Here is a 19,499-nt window from a genome sequence, read left to right on the forward strand (position 1 = left end):
TGAAGTTAAACGGCCATTTCTCTGACAGGTTCATTATTCCTACTTAATGAAAATTTAATACAAGCGTGTAACTCGTTATCTCAGTTGCTTCCTTTCACGTTTTCCTACAACTGAGCCAACACAATCAGGATTTAATTACCTGTTGCCATTTTCTTCTTTATAGATAGTTTCATATTAGCTTATTATCCCTTTGTTTGATTAATGGAGAATAATCTGTCAGCTCCATACCTTCTCAATAATTATATGTATTCTTAATGCGAATTTAATCTTTAAAACACGCTTTTTTAGAGCCAGTTTCAACTTTTTTTATGATCTACTTGAAGCTGAATAATTTAGGGTCGCCGAGTCCTACAGAATTGAACAAATGAACCATTGTATACATTAGAAGAAAAAAAAACTAATAAACTATAACTACTACTAACCTACTACTGCTACTACCAATAGTAATGATCATCATCATCACCATTTCAGATGCTCCTGAGGATCTCATAAACTAATTGTGTTTCTGTTGTGTGTGTGTGTGTGTGTGTGTGTGTGTGTGTGTGTGTGTGTGTGTGTGTTGTTTTTTTAACCCTTGGCTTCTTGCATTTTCACCTGAGTCAGAAGTCATGCAGCTGCGGCAAGACAATTACTGAAAATAATGTGTGGATTTCAAATAATGGCATATTAAATATGCTTATATGCTCTATAAGGAACAAACAAACACCAGCTTTAGGGGGGGAACTATATTGGATCAAGAGGACATATATGAATGGCGAATTGCACAGGGTATAACTTTGCTTTTACAGAATACTACAAGTCCCACAAATCCTCCAACGACCGTTTCCGGGTCCAAACCTCAGAGCAGATGCGTTTTCTTTTCCTCCACTGTCTGGGAAGCGTGATCACGGCAAATCCTCAATTCTTATTTCCTTTTAACCAAACTGGTGTGATTACAGAATAAGAAAGAAGTGCTGCCATTCAGAGCCCCGTCCGGTGAATATTGAGAGATAGCGGTGCATCTGTGTCACATCCATCCCTGGGCGCCGCGATGGAGACCAAGCGCTGTTTCGCCAACCGGTTCCATGATTACCAAGGCGCTCTGCTCACCGGCCAGGGCAAGGAGGCTGTGCTGCCCATAGTGACAGCCTCCATCGAGAACATCATAAAGCATGTCCCCATGGCCCGTGATCCCAGGGACTGCATTGATGGAGGTCTCTATGATGGCCCAGCAGGGGTGGCATACATGCTGTACCACGTCTCTGAGTGCCCCATGTTTGCGCAGCAGAGGGACGGCTACCTGAAGACAGCCAAGCAGATCATAGACGTGTACGTGAGGTATGTGGACGCCGAGCCGGATAAGAGCATGAGGGCCGCCTTCCTGCTGGGGGGCGCGGGCATCTATGCGGTGGCAGCCCTGGTGTACAAAGCCCTGGGGCTGGCGGAGTTTGTGAAGCCGCTCACTAAATTTCGGAACCTGTGGGAGGTGTGTGCGCCCATCACCTTCCTCGACTGCGGCTCGGATGAGCTTTTCGTGGGGAGAGCGGGCTACCTGTGTGGGGCTCTGGTTCTCAAACAGAAACTGGGAATAGAGGTAAGGTGTGTGGATGCTGTGACTGGGTGATGATCTCACCTGTCATTTCAAATATGTTGCATTTGTTGTTACTGGTCACTAGAGGGGGTGATGAAAATGTTAAAGCACTTAATTGTTGTACATTTTACATTTGCCATCTGTGAAGAGCATCCCTCCTCTGACTTACGCACGTCATTCAGCTATAGGCGAGGAGATTTGATCTTTAAGAAATGACACCTGCAAACAAACGCCCATAGAATAAAAGACTCCCATTGCACTTGCTGTTTTTGACTTAAAGAGCATGTTGACCTTGAAGCCTTGATTTAGTATGCCATGATAACCACTATAGGGCATAAAAGTAGTCTAAAACCAGTGACATCTGTATAGTTATAGAAACCTGTCTATGTAAAAATAAAAATGCACAAGCCGCCAAGTATATTGTAAAGCAACTTTGATAGTTTAATCCCTATTATGCCATTATAGCAACTCTTTAATGGCTTTTACACTTCATTTGTAACAGGAAGTTGCATGCCTCTGAATTGACACATTAATTGAGATTAAGTAGACAGGTCCCAATGGTTTATTCAAAACATTTGTTTCAAGGATGTGAGACAAAAAACACATAATCCTGATGAAATACTGCATTTATTACTTCAGTGAATCAAATGTCATGTTGTTTCTTGTACAGGTATTAAGTCCAGAGCAGATCAAAGCAATCTGCCAGGCTATCATTGAGTCTGGTAAACAGTACGCTCGGAAGAAAAGGAAGCCCTTTTCACTAATGTATTCATACTATGGCACCGAATATTTGGGTGAGTACCACACTTTCACCATTGACTATTAAAGGTAAGGCCACTTGTTATTTAATGAGTCTGATTTGTCATGTGTTTAATTAGCATTTCAAATCAAAACCTCCATTTAATTTATGTTTATTTGTTACGGTAAACATAACCTATTTTACATACGATTTTAGCAGTCCATTGATCTAGTATGCAGAATCAATTTGGCATAACATACATCCTAATGGTTATTAACTAAAGTTAACATATAAACTAATGAAGACACAGGGGGTATACCACATTGAGCTCAATCCCCTTTTCATCAATGTGGAAGCTTATGAATGAATCCTCTTCAGCATTCCTCCTCCCTATGTTGTTTACACACAATCAGTGCTGTCTTCCCCTCCAAATCAATCTAACCCTGCTCTTCCTTGATTATACCAGATGGAGAAGTGATTCAGATGTGAAGATTAAACATTCTCTCCAACACAATGGCCATAGTAAGCAATGTGATTATGGGACTGTTTGCATGGAGATTGAGAAAGGGGACAAATAAGTGAAAAGACAATTAAGCGAATGTTATACCGCAATTGCACAGATTTCTCTGAAACACGATGGCAAGAACTTCGCACGCACAACAAAAGCCTGTGATTTTCTGTGATTGGTTCAAGTGGAAATCCTTGAGTGCCAATTCTACTGAAATTGCATGCCATTTTCATGGGACTAATGCTTTGTCTGCCTGTCATTGTGTGCTCTACTGCATCAGACTCTGGTCCTTTCTTGACTATCTCTAGGTGACTGGGGCCCATTTCCAAGATACGTTCCAACAGAACAATGTGTTCGGTATCGACACTTTTATCCCAACAAGTACATTCACTCTGTAAGGGCAGTTTAGAGGTGAAATAGTGAGACTCCTGTCTGTTATGTCAGCAGCAGGCAGCAGGCTGTTTAACAAGCATGATCCTTCATGCTTTTGATCTCATCTGAGTGCACTTGTGAAGGTAGAGGAATATATTAATTGGTCACAAGAAAGAGGCTACACCTGGATGCTAAGGCTGTCTAAAGACCTGCATGTTGTTTGCCAAGTCCATATTGCTGCATTTTGAGTATAAAAACAACAACAAATTAACTTGACTACTGGTTTAACCTGTTTTTACTCTGTGAGGCTGTTAATGAGCTCTGACATTGTTTTCAAACATATTTCACTGCACAGGTATTTGCATGCATGCCCAGTACTAGTGTATTTCTGGTGCTATAACACTGACTGTAAAAATGATCTCTTCAGCACTGATGTGCAGCAGACTGTGGATCAAATGTGCTAAGTGTTTGCCAAAGTTAAAAGAGCAAAAACTGTGATTGATAAGACATGCGTCTGTGAATTATTGCTGTGTCACGGCTCCCCAGTGGCTCAAATCAGTTAATTGAGGGCCAACACATGTATGCTTGTCATACCTCCAGAGCTCTTAATTAGTTAATTTAACCAATCTGACCTCCTGATGTGTAATGCACTCAAATTCAAAGAGTTTGATAGCTACGGGATTCTACTCCTCAAGGACTGGTTTGAAGAGCACTGGCTAAGAGGCTCCATAGAGAATGTAGAATGATCTCTTGTGTTTTGATAGAGCTGGTTCCAGTCCAGGCTCTGCCTCTAGAAAACTGGGGTTGGAAGCTCCCAGAGCAGCACACAATTGGCACACAAGTGCTGCTGGGTATGGCTGGGTGGAGGCCGGCTTGGGAATCCTCTGCCCATGGCATACCAGGGATGCCCTGTCCATGGTCAGTTGCTTGCAAGTTTGTTGTGATATCAATAATAGCAAAGTCACTTCTCTTTCTGACACAACAGCAATGGGAAGAGAAGTGAATGGCTTGCCAGTGCACGTTTTGGAAGACATGTGTATGTTGTCTTCATCTCTTCATCTCACCCCGGCTTATGTAGGGGCTCTAGCAGTGAGCCTGGGCAAATTGCCTGTAATTCATGAATGCAAAATGGTGGGAAAAAATAAATTGACAATCCTGAAATATGTAAAAATAGCAGCCTTACATGATTCAGAGCTGTATCTTTCTGCACTTCAGGCAAAGCCTTCCAAGGAATGCTAATATTGCACTACAGCAACATTTTCGTGTATCTGATACCTCCAATAATGAACATGTGTTCTGACAAACATGGTAGACTGTGCCATTACACACTGTACACCATCTACACTGTTCAGGATTTTCTTAGGCGATGTTCACATAATATTTACATATACACATTATAGCTTGCCAATAATAGATGGGAAATGCTGATTAACAGTCAATAAAAGTCTCCCTTTGAACAGTTAGCAGCAGCTGGGATACAAACACACTATATATTAAGACATGTTTTGAGGACATTGCCTTTAAAAGTAGTGATTCTGAACAAAAAATAAATGGTGGACAGTTTAGTGACAGTTTGGTTTGTTGTTCATCAATGCTTTTTACTCTGTGTGTGTGTGTGTGTGTGTGTGTGTGTGTGTTTGTTCTCGTTACAGGGGCAGCTCATGGACTTTCCTCCGTCCTCCAGATGCTGCTGTCGTACAGCGGGTTTCTCTTACCTGGGGACCGGGATTTAGTGTGGCAGAGTGTGGACTTCCTGATGAACCAGGAGCAGAACTGTAACTGGCCAGCCGAACTGGGAGCCATGATCGAGCGCGAGAACGAGTTGGTGCACTGGTGCCATGGCGCTCCAGGTTAGGCCATAGATACAGAGCTCAGAACAGGTGGCACGGAGCAGGACAGTACATAGACCTGCAGTCTGTGATGTTCGGCCTTGTACGGGAGAACACCTCCATGAAACATGTTCTTCACCAAGGTTCTCTCTGAATTTGTACCTTATAGACGTGCGATATGCTTGTGCCACGTAGCACAAAGATGGTCTATTGATTAGTGAAATTGTTTAGATTTCCTCTCTTGACATTGTCTTTCTCAGGTGTCTGCTACCTGTTTGCTAAAGCCTACCTGATTAATAAAAAGCCCCGCTACCTGGACACCTGTATCCGCTGTGGGGAGCTGGCGTGGCAGAAGGGACTGCTGAAGAAAGGGCCTGGAATTTGCCATGGGGTGGCTGGCAGTGCCTACGTTTTCCTGCTGCTGTACAGGCTGACTGGCAACTCCAAATATATCTACAGGGCCCAAAGGCAAGTGTTTTTTATCAGAGCGTGCATGTAGAACTGTTTTTGGTAGCATTATTTTTATACCATGAACATAATTAATGCATTTTTTTTTTCTAGTTATGGTTGATCAATGTGTCGTCTAATTTTCTCTCTTGACAGATTTGCAGAATTCCTGTTTTCCGATGAGTTCAAGACAGGATCCTGTTATATTGACCGTATTTACAGCCTGTTTGAAGGTCTGTCTGGGACCGTTTGCTTCCTGGTTGACCTGATCCAGCCTGAAAAGTCTGAATTTCCCCTCTTCAGTGTTTTTGTGTAGATCCTATAAGTGCACTTTAGACACAGACATACAAATGAGCTCTAATCGTGTCATTCACAGCTCACTGTGTTCCTGTTAGTTTAGTTTGTTGTCACTGCAGTCTGTAATCACAGTCCTGGCACTGCACAACGCACTTCACTGTCTGTAATGTTCACAGGTTCACAGTGAGCAGACATCGCACAACATGTCTTACATTCAGTGCAAATGTGAAGTGAAAAAAAAGAATCACAATCAGAATGTAAAAACATTCAGTAAGGAATACTTTTTGTTTAAGTTTAGGTCAGTAAGTGCCATATAATTAAGATTAATTTGCTGTGCTTCGCAGTCATAAAACATTGTCAGTGTCTTCAATAGAGTAAGTGATGAGGAATATCAACATATCAGGTCCAAAGCAGCGACAATCTGTATTGAGATGAATTCTCAATTCCTTATTGATTGTCAGGGGCAATTTGTGGTTTCTTTATATTCCTCTTTGTTTAGTTTTCTGGGGTCGTTGTTTTGTTTTGTTTTTGTATTTGGATCGCAAGCTTCATCTTGTGGATTCCAGTATCCCAACACTATCCTACCTCTCTGTCATATAGTTGCTATTTTTAATAAGGGGCCAGCCAACAGTAAGAAAGAGAAACTGCCGTTTCACAGAAGAGACCACTGTCTAAAAAGAAATTACACAGATGACATCCCTGAAAAAACATATTTATTGTTGATTTTCCTGTCCATCTATGTGTATATATATATATAGATAGATAGGTAGATATGTTTTCTTTTATAGAGTATGTTGGCGAGCAGAAATTCAACGTGAGGATTCAAATGTGGTTTTAAAGCAGCTTCATATAATCCAAAATTAAGAAATGTAATAACGCTTTTAGTTACTTGTTTTATGTGTAGTATTCAGTCAAGTGTAGTACTACTTCTGATGTTTGTAGATGTTTATACATGAGGTAGTGCATTTGCAAGTTTTAAATATTTTGCTTGTGAATAATTATTGTTTCTGATAGGGAGCTATAATAGCAAAACTTTGACCCACCCACCATCCAAAAAATAATTAATTTCAATAATTGTTGACATGCCAGCCCTCTCTCAAGCACTTTGCAATTTGTTTCTGATTTGGGGTGGCTCAATGTTTTGATTTGGTTTATATCTTAATGTACCTTTTACATAGTTAATTATGATAATATCACCTTATCTCAAACCTTAATCAAAACAAATCAAAACAAGTTACCTTTCTCTGAATTTTCTTATAAGAAATGTTTGAAAACCATTTCTGTGCTGTTTTATAAAGCTTTCAGAAAATGTATAACATGACAGTTTGACAGTTGGGGTTATAAATCTAATTTAAAAAGAATAGGAATATTTCTACTTGATTAGAGTACTAATTGTCTACTATTCTATGAGGTTAAATAATGGAGTAGTGTTATATGGATATATTTATAGCTATTTCAATGTAATTTTTTTAATCATGAACTTGACAAATACAACCAGTTGCTTGGCAAGGAATTTACTATACATTTTTATGCACTTTGTCTTGATGTATTGTGAAATGTTTGAATACTGCAGTTAAAGTCATTTCCTTTTAGTTTGTTCATTCTGTTGTGTGTGTATGTACTTCTTTTGTAGTAGATCTATTGTGTATAGTAAAGTTATTATCTAATCTTATGCTGCATAGATGTAATTCAGTATGTAGTAACTGTCGTTTGCCTTTTTATACTGTTTTACAAGTGTTTACTCACTATATTATTGAACTTCACTGTGATCCGGTTGATATATTCATGTAACACTATTATACATTATTAAGCTGTGGGTTATTTTTGTTCTTCTGACGATAGTTGCTTTAAATGCCTTTACAGATGGTACTTGAACAAAAATAAATGGGAAAAAACAACCTTAATCTCATACTTGTGTGTGTGTTGTCTCTGCATTACAATGAATGCGCCAACATTTAAGCTATAAATGTGCAATAAAGCAGCTGTTCAGTGGAACAAAGAAAGAGGCCACAGGAGCTTTAAAATACAAACACTATCACACAGACACACACATGTGGGTTTCAGGGAGGTGTGGGGAGATGGGTCAATGCTGCCCAAAAAAATTACAGTTCTTTAGCAGTTCTATTTAGAACCTTTGGGTTATTCATAAGTTTATTAAAAGGTTCGTTTAAGAACCGCGAGGTCCGTCGTGAACACAGGATCATTTAAGAACCCTTTTTCATCATGATCACAGTTGATTTAAGATACATTTAAGGTTATTTAAGGATCCTTGTTTGCAGGGATTATTGGTAAGAGGTTCTAATAAGAACCTTTAAGTGTTCCTCCACAGTATCAACCCCAGGAACCCTGATGTGAGATGTGAGGGGGAAGAGAAGTCAAGTAAGAAAAGGATTAGTGTAAGGAAAAGAGGGGACAGTAAAAGACATAGCATTTAAGAGAGGAGTACCTCTACCCTGTGTTCTGTTAATCTAAATGTATATATCTACAATCTATCTGCTTAACTATTGTTGTCTATATTTCCTATGTTTTTTTTTCCTTTGTTTGTTTGTTTGTTTTGTTTTGGGGGGTGTTATATCTCTTTATGTGGAAAAATAGCACTGTCGTATTCAACTGAAGCAGCCTGTTAACTATTATGGAACAATGTAATATTTTTACATATTCCTTTTATGTATATGTGAATCGCCATCACCATATGACAAAAAAATAAAAATAAAACGCGCATTGGTACAATAATTGTTTAAATGATATGTATATGGTTTCTATTACGCTGGTACAAACACAGATGAGCCTGCGCGCTGCCGGCGGCGGGAGCAGGTTTTGGGGGAGTGGTACCAGCGCGTGTGCGGCGCCACCTTCAGGGTCGCTATGGTAACTGCATCCCTTGTGCCCGACCGCGGCGCTGGACCACTGCGCGCCTCCGCCTCATCACTCGCCTGTGCGGGATGGGAGCGCCGGTGCGCCTTTAGGAGACGAGCTCCCTCCTCCCCCGATGGCCATGCAAGCATGAGACTCCCCAGCTCCATCTTTGTGTCTGTCTCGCTGTTCACTGCCGAGACCACCGCCGCGCTGTACCTGAGCACCACGTACCGATCTGACGGGGACAAGATCTGGCAGGGGCTGACGCTGCTGTTCGCGCTGGTGCCTTCGGTGCTGGTCCAGCTCACCCTAACCTTTATACACAGGGACCTGAGCCGGGATAGACCCCTCGTCCTGCTGCTCCATATTCTGCAACTGGGACCGGTTGTCAGGTAGGCTGTGTGTGAAATGTAGACACGCAGCACTGTCTGCACTGAATACTCAGCCAATGATTGCAATGTGTTATATTTGAGAGAGGACAGAGGCAGTCATTTCAGCTGCCACCCTTTCATCACAGCGATGGATTGGCGCTGTTCGCCAGAACCATCATTTTTTATTTAGATCGCAAATCCTGTCTTATGCTAATCACTTTGAGGAATGTCTTAAAGCTGGATGTAATGAACTAGTGACTTGCATTTTTTTCATCATGTGAATGAATGAATGTATCTTGTTTGTTGTTGTTGTTGTTGTTGTTGTTGTTGTTGTTTTAACAGAGGGTTATTATTAATCGAAAGTGAATTAGAAGGCGTCGTGTCAGTGTGTGTTGCTTTTCCTATATTTGTGTATTCCAGGCCTATTATATGCATACATTATGGTGCATTGCACATAGTTAGGTCAGAGACCAGTGAGTGCGATGTGGGTCAATAACAGCATCAATAAGCATGTTCTGTAATACACCACGCCAAAGCGTCTGACTGCGCTGGTTACATTTTATACATCAAAGTCTGTGTCATCGGGATATTTGAAAGACAAATAAAGAAAGAAAAATCACAGAAACAACTCCACGTGCTCTTTTCCATTGAGATTTTTGCTGGGGCACAAGAATCACAAATAAGCTATGGACTAATCTTCAATGCTTTCGTTGTAAAACTGCGTAAATAAAACTGCCAATGAATTATGACAGCAGAAGGAGCAGCATGTTGGTGGAAAAACACAGCCTGCTGTTCTGTTGCTTCAGTTGATTACAATCTGCATCAAACCTAATACTAAGCCCTGGCCTCCCTCAGCAGGCTGATTTAAAAGACATCTGCAGCACACTGAGAGGCCGAGTGACATGCCTGACTCGTTGAACATCTTTCTCTAAGGTTTGCATGTTATACAAATGCCCATATTTACATGTTTTGGAAATATGAATTGATGTTTTTACTTTGCTCTTCAGTGTGTATTTCATATAAGCGTATACATATATAGGGCAAAATATGTATTTGATGGAGAAATTTGTGATGGCAATGGCTGGTAATGATAACTGGTGGATCATGAGGCCAAAATGGAAGAGATGAGGTTAGCATTTTGGATTCAGCAACTGCAAACAATATTTAAGCGTCTGTGTTATGTCAGCTACCATGTTACTCCCCCTGTGCAATGGAGGTGGAATATGCTGGGATAGAAAGGAGGGGAAGGTTGCATTGTGCTTTTGAATTCAGCAGCACACCTATTAACACGAATCGCACATCACCTCGGGTCGGTTCATTCTTGTGAAAGCAACACAGTCGGATGCAAACTGTTAGCTTCATATCAATAATTAAGTCCTTCCGTGGACTTCACATCTGGGAGCCCTGTGCTGGCTGTTATGCACGAAGGCTAAGAGTCTGATTAGGGACCATTAAAGCATGTGGAGGTCTGTAGAAAGGAGAATAGCAGAGCAGTAAATAGAACCAAATGCTTTTCATTCTGGCCCTGAAATAATACTGAACTAGCAGTTTGCTTTGTAAATATTTAATGGCTCTTGAAAAGGGTATGTAAGCAGCTCTATCTCTTCAGAATGTATCGCTCTGTGCGTTGGCCCTCAGAGGGATGAAGCTTAGCCCCTCCTCTGAAATGTCGTTGTATTTGTGAGTAACGGTCTTGTCAAGGTAACTGCTGACACTGCAACAGAAGAAAGCAATAGCATCATCTCTGCTTGGTAAGAGACAAAACTTGGATTTGCTCTATCTGTGTTTGGGAATTACAGCTGCCCACGTTATTGTCGTGTTTACATGTGTACGTTGTTTGGTTTACATTAAACACATTTTGAAAAAAGTAATAGTCACATTCTTTCTCGTCTTGTTAAAAAAAACACTGTAGCTATCACGTTATACTGCTCTAGACCCTTGTGCAATAAGCTCTCGAAAAACAATCTTATCATTATATTCTTTAAAAACAAAATCAAGGAACCTTAGTTACTATTGCCACATCTAATGGCAGAAGGACAGAATTCTGACCAGTCTGTTTAACCAAATTCTAACCAGACATTTGATATAATTAAGAATATAACACGGTATATATAACTAGGAATGTTGTCTGGAGGGCATAGACAGACTTGAATGGTTTACTATTATAACTATTATTATTATTATAATACTATTTAGGTGTTAAGGTATGCTCTGTGTATTGTCTCTTTACTTTTCCATGCTGCTGATACTGAAGGAGTTAAATTGAATATTATTGGCCTTGTCTCTCTTTCCTTTTTCCACTGTCTCTATCTGAAGTTACAGAGTGTCCTATCTGACATTCTGTTGATCAAGCTGTCTGTCCTTCAGATTGTTTGGCTACAAAATCTGCAGTATCTTTCATGTCTTGCATATGTGCTCATTTCTTAAGATAACTCACTGTTGCTAGACAGAATGAAGAACCATATTAGGATTTTACTTCCTGACTATTGCATTACAAACTGAAATGTATTATTCCACCTTCAATGATTACTATTTGCCCCTCTGATATGTTGTGAAAGGTGTAACCAATTAAGTGCTTGAAAGAATTGTCTTTCACACCCTGCTACCTATTTTGAATAAAGAATCCACCCTCTGAATAAATCCAAAGGACATCCAAAGTCTCTCTGATCTGCAGAACACCCTCCCTCCTCCTGACAATGAGTGAAAACCCCAAGAAATACGAGCTTAGTAGACACACTGTCCGGCTTTATCCATACTGTGCAGTGAAATGAATCAGTCTCCCCTTTGCATTTCCTATTTAGGTACACATGCCGTGGTCAGTTAATGGCTGAACCGTAGTTCAGAAAGGGACAAAAACAGCTTACAGAGGATTGAAGTACAATATTGACCTCTCTGTTGTCGTTTCAGGTGTCTGGAAGCATTCTGCATATATGGAAAGGCAGGTCAGATCGAAGAGCCATATGTCAGCATTACGAGGAAAAAACAGATGCCCAAAGACGGTCAGTCCGAAGAGGTTGAGAAAGAAGTGGGGCAGGCAGAGGGGAAACTCTTCACCCACCGCGCTGCTTTCGCCCGGACGTCGGTGATCCAGGCCTTTCTGGGCTCTGCACCCCAACTCACACTTCAGCTTTATATCTGTGTGCTGCAGCAAGCGGTGTCCATAGGAAGAGGTACACAGGACGTGTGCACCCGGGTTGTATTTCAGCTGGTTGGCAGAAGTATTGATTTTCTGGTCCAATGCTCACTTCCGTTTTTTGCACTTGTTTTGGTCATCTCAGTTCACAAGTGCAACTGTTTTGTAACCGACCTCGAACATGTAGGCCTATGCCACATTAGAAGAGATAACATGTTATTAAACTTTTCTGGTCAGAGAAAGTGTGTAAAATTAGGCTAAGAAGTTCGTTCACAAGGGTTCACAAGGTCTTGACCTCAAAGCGCAGACTGGGCATACATTCTGAAAACAGGTAACTGAGGAGGAAGATGTATGGTATTATTTAAAAGAGGAAGGTTAGCAGAGGAGTATTGTGACATGGTAGGCTATGTATATACATTTTCACCTTTCTTTAGTACCGCTGAGAGTACAGGTGCCAATTTTAGTTAGACACTAACACTTTTATAGCATGCTATAATTTTTATTGAATACACAAGAACAGTACAGTATTTTACACTCACCAAAGAGGACCGGAGAAGAAGCACAGTCATGTATTTTTGTACCTCAAAGGTTATTACTGCCCACAGCCTATTATTGGCGCCGCTTCCTCCGTGTGAGATTTAGCACGAACATACGATCGTTGGCCAAGTTTAATTTGAATGCGATCCACAACAGCACACATTCATTCCAACAACAGAACAAAATAATATCTCTGCCATACTCAAGCTGCAGCGTCATATGGTCACGATTGTTTTTAACATCCATCTTTAAAGAGATCAAGGTTTAAATAAGAATCACACACCATCCAGGGCCCATAGAGGTAAAAAAAATCACTTTTGTTTGTTTGTTTGTTTCTGTTGTTTTACCTTAAACCCAACAATTTGGAAATCTGCAGTTCTGTTTATAATGTCTGTTTTTCTGCCTGGGTGCTTAAACCTTGATACAATTCACTCAGTTCGACTGTATATTTAACTTGGGGTGGAATTTTGCTGAGCTTCAGCCTGCAATTTTTGGTACTAACTAAATGTGGGACAGATGGTCAATTTATAGTAAGCTAGCAGGATCTGGGCTCGTGATCCCTGCCAAGGCTTGTTTACTTTCTGCAACCCTGGTTCACAGCCTGCTAGCCTGCAGTTTGAAAAGCAGAGCCGTATCTGTCCTCCCTTGGTTGCTGTGGACTCTGACTGTCTCTGCATTAGCACAGATATTGTTTTGGTCAGACGATTTGAATGAGATTTGCCAGTTTCAAACAAGGAGGGTGTAAGACCATCATTACATATTAAAGGGGATATGTTTTATCACATTGCATGTCTGAAATTAAGCAGTTATGAAAGTGAAATGATCACAGGAAGCTGTTATATATATGTGGACATGCAAGATTACCCTATATTTGTTCCCCTTACTTGCTCTTTATGCTTAGCAATGAAGCAATGTAATCGATCATGCTGTTTATTTCAAATAATGTCAACATTACATTAAATGCATTTAAGAACTGGAAATCCAAGGAACCCTCCACAGTTTTCATATTTTTTCATATTTCATAGTTTTCCCGTACCTCTACAGCACCTTCATTTGTCTTGACGCTTGTCTTCTTCTCCCAGGTACGTTGATGGTGATTTCCCTGCTGTCGATAGTGTACGGGGCTCTGCGCTGCAATATCCTCGCCATAAAGATTAAGTACGATGATTACGAGGTGGACGTGAAGCCCGCAGCATACCTGTGCATCTTCCTCTGGAGGAGCTTTGAGATCGCCACTCGAGTGGTCGTCCTCGTGCTCTTCAGCTCGGTGCTGCAGATATGGATTCTCCCGGTGGTGCTGCTCAACTTCTTCGTCTTCTTCTTTTACCCCTGGATACTCTTCTGGCAGAGCAAGTCCCCGTTCCCGGAGAACATCGAGAAGACCCTCACTCGGGTGGGCACCACGATCGTCCTGTGCCTGCTGACCTTCCTATATGCCGGCATCAACATGTTCTGCTGGTCCGCGGTCCAGCTGAAGCTCAACGACCCCGACTTGATCAACAAGTCGCAGAACTGGTACCGGATGGCGGTGTATTACATGCTGCGGTTTGTTGAGAATGCCACGCTCATTTTGTTGTGGTACGTTTACCAGACCGAGTTCTACAAGTTCATATGTGCCCCCCTGCTCGTCTTGCAGCTCCTGATCGGTTACTCCATCGGCATCTTTTTCATGCTTGTGTTCTACCAGTTCTGCCACCCTTGTAAAAAGCTGTTCTCCTCCAGTATTTCCCAGGGACTCTGGGCGTGCTCAAACTTTCTCTGCATGATCTGTAAGCCCCCCAAACAAGGGGAGTCTGTTGACAAGACTACACTGGACCCACCCAGTTACACTGACAAAGACATTGCCAACGATACTATGAATGAGACTCTGAATGGGAAAACCAGCCAGAGTTTTTCCAGCAACCCTTCAATACTGAAGGACACACCAGAAGGCCCCTGTCTCAATGTGTGATGCACTCTGAAAGCCAAATGAAGGCACAGGTTCACAGCAAAATGTAAAATGGGAAAGCAACACCATAGCAGTCATGCACTTTTCCAGCAATTCTTATAAATATGGATTTCAGGGGAGACATTGGCCCATCAGCAATGCAAAGGAAAACCTATTCTAGATGTTGATTTCCCTTGTGTTACCAATACACAAAAGAGCAACTGTTTTCATTCCAAAAGAGTAATGTGCTAGAAATTCAGATAATTAAGAAGTCACCTGATTTCATACAGATTCCTCTTCCATCTCTTTGAGCTCCAAAATAAAATATTCCTAGTTATTTAACTCCAAGATATAATTAACTCTGTTGGCAGAAACCATACTGTAGGGGATGGGAATATTTCTGCTTGGTTCTGTAACTTTCGAATGTACATTTCAGTGCTCTTGCATTATGAAATATGAAGCGCAAAATAATATGAATTGAGTGTTTACTGCCTGGGTAAGTTTTCTGGTTTCAAGTATTCAATTATTTGCATCCTAAGACAAATACTACTCAATGCAAGTTTTTCAATTTTATCTGCTACACTACAATTCAACAGCCCTGAAAACCAGTACAGCTAAATGTCTGTCTATGAGGCCAAGTTGAATATTTGGATAAGACTTCAATTACCGCAAAGAGTCATTTTGTAATTTGTTTATCTCTAAGAAGATTTTGCACAATTAACTAACAATTATAAATCCATATCGCATACCACTGGTATTCAAATACGGGACATTCAGTCATTTTTCCATCCACAGACCATTAATAAACATATAAGGCAAAGTTATAAACGAATACATATTTTTTAACATTATTTTAATGTGTGCCTATGATTACAGCTGTTCTTTTTCAGGTTCTATGGCTGTGCCTTGTCAGTGATTAGTATTTATTTGCATATGCAAAAGAGAACCATTCTCAAATTCAAAACAATAATCTTATAATGATAGAATACGAATTCATACATCTCATAGACTCTGTTCAAGTTTTTATTTTTATGCTGCGACAAAATGGCTGCCCTGACCTGAAACTATTAACCATTCATAGTGTTTCTATGAACTATTGAGCAGACATTTCTGGAGAGAAAAAAGGAACAAGTTCAAAATACACTTACTGCTGTATATATGTTTTATTATTAAATTACATATAATGTGAAAGAAGTAAATGTGCACATTCTGCCAGCTCTTGTTTCTTTGCTCTCGATGCATCGTTGCACATGCCTGCACTTACTTCGTAACTAACCGAGTATAAAGACAGAACCACCAGAAGGGCACGCAATGTGTTCAGGGAATTAATTACCTGCATGAACTATTAGAGAGTCTTCGTCCATAGTTTCTACCACATGTCCTGTTTTGGGGTATTATATGATATTCTCTGTTGTGGCATCTATTTAGATTATTTTCTGTACAGAGGGAATACATTTGGGAAAGTATCTCAGCATTCATCAGGTATAATTCTTCAGTGGGTTTCTCACATTGGGATGCTATTTTTCTTGGCTTGTATGGCCAGTAGAAGAAACATATACAAAAATAACAGAACAGAATACTTTATAACATACATCACCGTTCACAACAAGTGAAAGATGAAAGATGAATTTTGGCAGTGCTATGAGCCGCCCATTTACGCTGCAATCACGAATGTGCTTATTCTGACGGGATCATTTATTCTGCTGACCTCTAGTGGCCAAAGATAATGATACGGTTTACTGTACAAGGAAACACAAAGTACTGTACTTGTGTAATGTCCATGTATACTTCACAGCCCACTGTATGCCACACCCTGGCCCTCGAACAATACAAAAAACAAAGGTGTTTCATTACATCTGTGTTTGAAATAATTAAAAAAAATACAATAAGGTATAAGGATTGCATTTCTCACAGAATTGATTTCAACATTGGATGTGAAGTAAAACAGGGAATTTGTGGTCAGACCACAGTGCTTGTACTGTGTTGTAAGGCTTGTACCTAAACCTGCTGTGTATTAACTGTGTGTCAGTCTGTTTGTACTGTATTTGACTGTGTTATGTGTGATGTGTGGTGACTGGCTAACCTTTTCCAGTGTTTGGTATTTACCAGTGTACAATTTCATACAATATTGAACAGTTAATTTATATATAAAAAAATTATATATATATATATATATATATATATATATATATATATATATATATATATGTTGCAGCTGCTAATGCTGGACTTTTGCCTTAAACATTGTAAGACTGTGTAATAAATGTTACATGAAAGCACGTGGTTCCTTTGTGTTGAGCATGTTTGTCCAGGGCAACTGAATTAACACAGAAAGCTAATTGTTCCTCTCTACACATATATTTTTCTGTGTCTGGATGACATCAAATTGCCACTGCAACTGCAGCCCACAGTTGTAAATTACACAACCAGTATTTGTGTACATTTAAACCTGCTTTCAGTTGATCTCATTCATTTTTTTGTGTTTGACAGGTGGGTCAAGTCATTATTTAATTTTGGACCTCATAAGATTGTACAAGGAGTTGCCATAGCTTCAGTGAAGGAAATAAAATACAATTAAGCATTTTAATGGGAATGTAGGGGGAATTTCAAGAAAGTCCAACCTGATAGGGAAAGCTGAACAAACAGAAACAGCCAGCTGGTAGATTTTCCTTAAAATAACTTGCTGCTGATTTAAATTCCAGAAGAAAACAAAACACTGCATCTTGTCAATGTTTGATAAGATAACTAATATGACTAAAATACCTAGGATGGGCTGAAAACATTGAAGCTTGGTCAAACAAGCAATGGAAGAGTGTAATGGGCAGATGACACGTGTTTGTTCTCCAGGGAAGGGACTTTCTCAATACTATGTAGTTCCTACAGTAAAGTACAAAAGAGTGTTTAGTGTGTTTTTTCAACAGATAACCCCTACATTACTACATTGCACTTGAGTGTTTCATGTAATCTGTAATTATATTTCCCTCTTGGTGCCCTGCTGATTTACATTTGTCTTTTAGTCCAGAGGTGTGGTCCTGAGCTTTATCTGGGTAGTCACTTTCAGGCCTGACGATAAGTGCTGGTGAAAGCACAATGGAGACATGGACCTTTTGAAACCTGTGGTCACATTCATTTAAGAACAAAAGAACATAAGAAAGTTTACAATCGAGAGGAGGCCATTCGACCCATTGTGCTCGTTTGGTGTTCATTAATATCTAAATGATCCAAGGATCCTATCCAGACTATTTTTAAATGTTCCCAAGCTTTCAGCTTCAACCACATCACTGGGTAGTTTATTCCAGATTGTGACGCCTCTCTGTGTAAAGAAGTGTCTCCTGTTTTCCGTTTTGAATGCCTTGAAGCCCAATTTCCATTTGTGTCGCCGGGTCCGTGTGTCCCTGCTGATCTGGAAAAGCTCCTCTGGTTTGATGTGGTCGATGCCTTTCATGATTTTGAAGACTTGGATCAAGTCCCCACGTAGTCTCCTCTGTTCCAGGGTGAGAAGGTTCAGTTCCTCAGTCTCTCAGTAGGACATTCCCTTCAGACCTGGAATAAGTCTGGTTGCTCTCCTGTGAACTGCCTCTAGAGCAGCGATATCTTTCTTGAAGTGTGGAGCCCAGAACTGTCCACAGTATCCAGATGAGCTCTAACTAGTGCATTGTACAGTCAGAACATCACTGCCCTTGTTCTCAATTCTACACTTTTGACAATATACCCTAACATTGTGTTTGCCTTTTTTATTGCTTCCCCACATTGTTTGGATGGAGAAAGTGAGGAGTCCACATAGACTCCTAGATCTTTCTCATACGTTACTTCATCTAGTTCTGTTCCTCCCATAGTGTAATTATAGTGAACATTTCTGTTACCTGCATGTAATATCTTGCACTTGTCCACATTGAATTTCATCTGCCAGGTGTCGGCCCACAACTGAATGTTATCTAAGTCCCTTTGAACAGCCTGTGCTGCCGAGATTGTATCTGCTGAGCCACCTATTTTAGTATCATCTGCAAATTTGACGTTTGCTAACTATCCCAGAGTCCAGATCATTAATATAGATTAGAAAAAGCAAAGGCCCTAGTACTGATCCCTGTGGAACTCCACTAACAACCTCACTCCAGTTAGAAGCGACTCCTCTAATCGACACCCTCTGCTTCCTGTACATCAACCAGTTCATAATCCATCTACTTACATTACCCTGAATGCCTACAGCTTCCAATCTGAGGATCAGTCTTTGGTGTGGAACCTTATCAAAAGCTTTTTGACAATCTAAGTATATCATATCATATGCTTTCACATGATCTACAGCTGCAGTTGCATGTTCAAAAAAATGTAGTAAGTTAGTAAGACATGATCTGCCTCGTCTAAACCCATGTTGACTGTCTCCAAGAATATGGTTTTCATTGAGATGCTCCTCTATTTTCTGTCTAATCATTTGTTCCAACATTTTACAGGTGATGCAGGTGAGACTGATTGGTCTGTAATTTCCTGGCTCAGTTTTGTCCCCTTTCTTGTGGATTGGTGTGACATTTGCTGTGTTCCAGTCAGTTGGCTCATCCCCTGTTCTAAGTGTCTTTCGGAATATTTGAGTTAGCGGCCTATAAATAATTTCCCTCATTTCTTTAAGTACTGTTGGGAATATCCCATCTGGTCCAGGTGATCTGTTTGTTTTTAATTCTGCTAGTCCCTTTAGTACCTCCTCCTCATTTATCCTGATCTCTCTAGGGTTTGACTGGACTAATTGTCAACTTGTGGCATGTTATCTGTTTTTTCTTTTGTAAAAACCTCTGTGAAATACTCATTCAGAACATTTGCCACATCTTGTTCGTTTTCCAAGATTTGAACTCTCTACAGGTTTTCATAAATGAAACTAATGTGAGTAATGAATCACGTGTACATATGTTTATGATACCGTCATT

At 40.3% G+C, this 19,499-nt stretch overlaps 2 protein-coding genes across 2 annotated transcripts; both read left to right on the forward strand.

Moving 5' to 3' along the window:
- The first annotated feature begins 831 nt into the window (after positions 1–831).
- On the forward strand, positions 832–7,671 carry LOC136750891 (lanC-like protein 3). Its single transcript, XM_066706040.1, has 5 exons — positions 832–1,573; positions 2,241–2,364; positions 4,842–5,039; positions 5,279–5,486; positions 5,622–7,671. The coding sequence occupies exons 1-5, from the start codon at positions 1,031–1,033 to the stop codon at positions 5,779–5,781; spliced, it is 1,233 nt and encodes a 410-aa protein (XP_066562137.1). The 5' UTR covers positions 832–1,030; the 3' UTR covers positions 5,782–7,671.
- A 996-nt stretch (positions 7,672–8,667) lies between these two features.
- xk (X-linked Kx blood group (McLeod syndrome)) lies at positions 8,668–16,743 on the forward strand. The gene is made up of 3 exons (XM_066706041.1): positions 8,668–9,010; positions 11,897–12,159; positions 13,742–16,743. The coding sequence occupies exons 1-3, from the start codon at positions 8,766–8,768 to the stop codon at positions 14,608–14,610; spliced, it is 1,377 nt and encodes a 458-aa protein (XP_066562138.1). The 5' UTR covers positions 8,668–8,765; the 3' UTR covers positions 14,611–16,743.
- The last annotated feature ends 2,756 nt before the right edge of the window (positions 16,744–19,499 follow it).

The sequence above is a fragment of the Amia ocellicauda genome, chromosome 6 (genome assembly GCF_036373705.1).
Source record: "Amia ocellicauda isolate fAmiCal2 chromosome 6, fAmiCal2.hap1, whole genome shotgun sequence".
Classification (NCBI taxonomy): Eukaryota; Metazoa; Chordata; class Actinopteri; order Amiiformes; family Amiidae; genus Amia; species Amia ocellicauda.

What these genes read in the sequence shown, in the direction of transcription:
- LOC136750891 (XM_066706040.1), top strand. Translation starts at nt 1,031, where the DNA reads ATGGAGACCAAGCGCTGTTTCGCCAACCGGTTCCATGATTACCAAGGC. An exon ending in AACAGAAACTGGGAATAGAG is followed by an intron (nt 1,574 to 2,240) that starts GTAAGGTGTGTG and finishes TTTCTTGTACAG; the next exon opens with GTATTAAGTCCAGAGCAGAT. An exon ending in CTGGTGCCATGGCGCTCCAG is followed by an intron (nt 5,040 to 5,278) that starts GTTAGGCCATAG and finishes TGTCTTTCTCAG; the next exon opens with GTGTCTGCTACCTGTTTGCT.
- xk (XM_066706041.1), top strand. Translation starts at nt 8,766, where the DNA reads ATGAGACTCCCCAGCTCCATCTTTGTGTCTGTCTCGCTGTTCACTGCC. An exon ending in CAACTGGGACCGGTTGTCAG is followed by an intron (nt 9,011 to 11,896) that starts GTAGGCTGTGTG and finishes TTGTCGTTTCAG; the next exon opens with GTGTCTGGAAGCATTCTGCA. An exon ending in AGCGGTGTCCATAGGAAGAG is followed by an intron (nt 12,160 to 13,741) that starts GTACACAGGACG and finishes TTCTTCTCCCAG; the next exon opens with GTACGTTGATGGTGATTTCC.